The 4,036-nt window shown below is 56.8% G+C and overlaps 1 protein-coding gene across 1 annotated transcript; it reads right to left on the bottom strand.

Moving 5' to 3' along the window:
* Positions 1-268: 268 nt before the first annotated feature.
* Positions 269-3,837, bottom strand: PGF (placental growth factor; the record flags this gene model as incomplete). The annotated part of the gene is made up of 4 exons (XM_010187256.1): positions 269-331; positions 422-451; positions 2,152-2,228; positions 3,641-3,837. Coding segments are annotated over 4 exons (367 nt in total), but the record flags the coding sequence as incomplete, so codon positions are not given.
* Positions 3,838-4,036: the final 199 nt, after the last annotated feature.

Genomic DNA, 4,036 nt, shown 5'->3' with positions numbered 1-4,036 from the left:
CCCAGCTCACCCATCCCCACCCAGGGTAGGACTGGCCAGCTCTGAGCAGCTGAGCCTGGAGACTACCAAGCACCTATTGAGCCTTCATTAAAAGGCCTGATCCCCCCAGCTGCCTGCTGTCCTCTCCATCCTGCTTTCTCCTGCGTCTGCTCTGCAGAAACCCCTCACTGCTCACAGCATCAGTAAAGACCTAAAGCCTTAACAAAGCTGCTCATACCGAAGAAATGGGCCCAGAACACACCACTCATACCTGCCCCTGCTCACTTACAGTTCACAGTCTTTACGTCTCTTCTTGTCTTGTCTTGTCTTACCTCGGCCCTTGGACCTCCTCCTTTGAAGGGAAAGCACCATAAGAGAGTCTGATGTGTGGGAGACGAGACCCACAACCCCAGATGGTAACACCACCCCAGACATCACTTACCTTCCCAACCGCATCAGGTCCTGCCGGGGCCTGCAGGGTGGGAAAAGGACAGAGTGAAGTGGTTACCCATGCAACACTGTCTGTTGAGTTGCTGGAGGTGGTTTATTGAGATGCCCAAGCGCACAGCACAACCTCTATTACCATTCATGCTTAAAACAGACCCAGTGTGACTTCTCCCCACATTATCAACATCTCAACCAGGAATAGACTGCAGTAGGCAGAGAGAAGGCAGAGACAGCAAAGGCGCAGGGGGTGGTCAGCATTGGTGACTCCCCTGCGGATGTGACACTTTGCCTACAAGGCCAGGAAGCACAGGTTCAGTTTCCAGTTGCTCTCAGTCACAGCTTTCATAGCTCAGCTGGTTAAGCAAGATGCAACATCTCAAATAACGTGTGGGATTTGCTGCAAAGTCTCAGTAGTGGTTCTCAGACAACAGCCACTACATACTTGGCTTTAAGCATCCCCTATGGGGGCCAAGGTGAGGATATCCACCACGCCCATGCTAAACTTCAAAGGGGAGCAATGTAAAGGTGTGGAAAGCATCTTAGGGAGAAGCCAAAAGGTGCTGCAGAAGCAAGAAGTTTACACAGATTCAAAGGCAGCTTGCACAAGTGCTCGTAGGAGATCCCCTGGGATTTACCCCAGGTAGGAAAACCACAACAGGCTCAGGAAATTCCCCGCACGGAAAATAGCTGGAAGCATGGGGGGAAGTAACGCACGTGCTTCTTCCCACTCCCCCTTCTGCATCCATGGACAGATGCTGCAGAGATGGAGCAGAGCTGGATGGGCCTTGGGTCTGCTCCAGCACAGCCGCTCTTAAAACTGCCGGGGAATACCAACCCAGGATCCGCAGGCTCTTCTTCCAGGCAAGGATCACATCCAACAGCTGCCTAGCAGGAAATCCAGCCCCCAGTTTTCGCAATGCTAAATCACCCTGGGGTCAGAAGGGAGAGCGAATGCCAGGACCTCCATGCAGGCAGTGCTGGAGAGGCTGTGGTGGGGACCGGCTGCAGGCTGCCGTTGGAGATGCTCCCTGCACTGCAGCCCTGGGGCAGAGGCCCCATTCTGCCCAAGCTCTCACAGTTTTGGGACACAGAGAGCACCCCAAGGGGTTAACTATGTGCCAGCAGTCCGCGGCAGGTTGGTGGCGTGCATCCATCTCAGGCCAGAGCTGCATATCCATGCCAGACTGGTGCTGCATGTTTTAAGCTTTCATTTGCTACCTTGGATGTAAACCGTTGCTCCCCAGCCCTGGATGGGGCAGCCTCCCTTAAATGGAGGCCCAAGGCCCAGCCCTTCAGCTCTTTTTGGGCCAGTCACGCTCAGGTATGCCAAGCCATGGGGCTCCCTGCTGAGCCCCCACCTTGGGTGCACTGCCCCACACCAAACACCTGCATTGGAGCCACCAGCCTTGCTCCATTACCCACAGGCAGCTCCTCCAGCCAGAGGAGCACATGCCAGGTATGCCAAGGCAGCCACAGGGCACAAGGGGCACAGATATCCTTGCTCTCAGAGCCAATGTGCCACAGCAGCTCCAGGTACCTGACATGGGAGCCTACAGCCAAGTGAGAGCCACAAGCACTGGCAAACCCCAGCACAGAGACAGTGGAGGTGTCCCAGCATGGCCAGGGCGTCCCCAGGGCATCCTTGTCCCACCCACAGGGTGAGCTGGCAGCATCACTCTTGCTGGAGGGGCACAGGGGTGCAGGACAAGCCTGGGGGGTCCCTACCTGCACTCGCACCGCTTGTGCTCAGTGAATGTCATCTCCACATAGGGTGCCTCCCTGTTTGGCTTTATCTTCAGGAGCTGAAAGAGGAGCAAAGGTTAGTTCCCGGCCGGCAGCAGGAGGGGGCTGGAAGGGCTCCTGGCTCGCCACCCCAGCCGCTCGGGCAGACACCGCCGTGTCTAACCTGTTCCTCGGGACCTCCACCTCCGCACACAGGCAGTCAGGCCCAGCCGCCCCAGCAGCTTGGGAGGCTCTGCTAGTGCCACCCTGTGTCTTCAGGGCTGTAATTTAAGTCCCGTGGTCTTGGGATTTCCCAGCCTTAGAGGGGACTGTTCTGTCTCTGCCTTTCTAGAGAGCTTTCACATATTTGACCACTTTGCACATCTCCCTCCTCTAATGGAAATATCCCCCTAGTCAGGTTTTTCAGACCATTCCCATTGCTGCTGCTTCCTTCTGGCCCCTTTTCCCACAGTACGCAGCCTGGAATCAGTACCATGGCACCTCCCCAGCCTAGGGGTGCAGGATTTGCCCTGTCACATGTCAGTCCACAGCCCAGCCCCGAGTTTGGGTTGGACATCCAGGGCTTCACAGGGTGTGTTCATCACTGGTGTGATCCACACCAGCCCCTGCAGAAGTGCCTGCTGTTGCTACCCCACACGGAGCAGCAAGACCCCTCCCATGGAGGGAGACCTGTGCTTGGGGCACATGTCAGGCTCTTCCTCCACTTCAGTCACGATTTTTTGAAGGCTCCCACCCTGCCTTCCAGCACACTTTCAACCCCTGAGGGATCAAAATCACTGGTGATTTATTGCAGGCACTCTCTAGTCCATCACCCATGGCAAAGCAGAGCTTTCCGCTGCTGCCGCAGGGAGCAGGTCGATCTCTGGCAGTGCAGCACAAGGGCTGCAGTGTGAGGACAGTGGCTGCCCAGCACATAGGGAAGAGCTGACCGGCAGCTTCTTCACAGCCCGAGATCTCCCACCCCACTTTACACAGCTCCTGCAGCAGCGACTGGAAACACAGTTCACACAGCCCCCCATGTTCACCATGCCTCATGACATTCACTGTCACCACCACCACAGGCATCTCCCGAAACACGAGAGCCTCAGTTCTCCCTGTGATTCAGGGGCAGCCCCTGCTTTGCCCCAGCAGGCAGTCATGGGCAACTGGGACACCCCCAGCCCCGTCACAGGACAGGGAAGGTCTGGAAAGGTGACAGCAGTCAGCGAGATGGACCACACAGAGAGGGGAGGGCAGGGAAGCAAGAAGCAATGCCAGTACCACCAGGGATGTCACCTGGCCCCAGAGACAAATCCAAAGAGCAGACAGCAGGACCCTCCTGTTTTGGCATGCATGTGACCAAATGTAAGCTTCCTTCTCTTTTATCCATACTGCTATGATGTCTGGAGGACGTGAAGCTGCAAATCTACCCTCCTGGTGCTTGGCAAGGAGCCCACCGCCTCCCCAGCACAGCCACAGCAGCAGTGCTTACCTGCATGGTGACCGTGCTTGTCTCCACAGGGACACAGCGGAGACCTTCATCCCCACAGCAGCCTCCACAGCGCTGCAGGGAGACACAGGAGGGTTTGAAGATGTGCTCCACCTCGTTGGGGAACTCGGTGATAACGTCCACCAGCTGCTCCAGAGGCCGGCAGAAACTACGATTCAAGATCTCCTGAAAAGTCAGGACTGCAAGAGACCAAGGCAGGGAGCTATAAAGAAGCGCCCCAGAGAGGCCGAGCCCAGCTGCCTCACTACCAGGGCAGATGCAGCAGCTGCAGTGGGGTCCTGCATCCACCCCAGGGGCACAGGGACCCCCTTGCGCACCCAGTAAGCCCATCACTGGACTGGTGCGGGGGCTCACACAGCCACCACGTTTACCCCGATG

Source organism: Mesitornis unicolor, unplaced genomic scaffold, assembly GCF_000695765.1.
Source record: "Mesitornis unicolor isolate BGI_N332 unplaced genomic scaffold, ASM69576v1 scaffold5136, whole genome shotgun sequence".
Lineage (NCBI taxonomy): Eukaryota > Metazoa > Chordata > Aves > Mesitornithiformes > Mesitornithidae > Mesitornis > Mesitornis unicolor.
The sequence above is the reverse complement of the archived record's forward strand: the minus strand, read 5'-3'. Positions and strand labels throughout refer to the sequence as shown.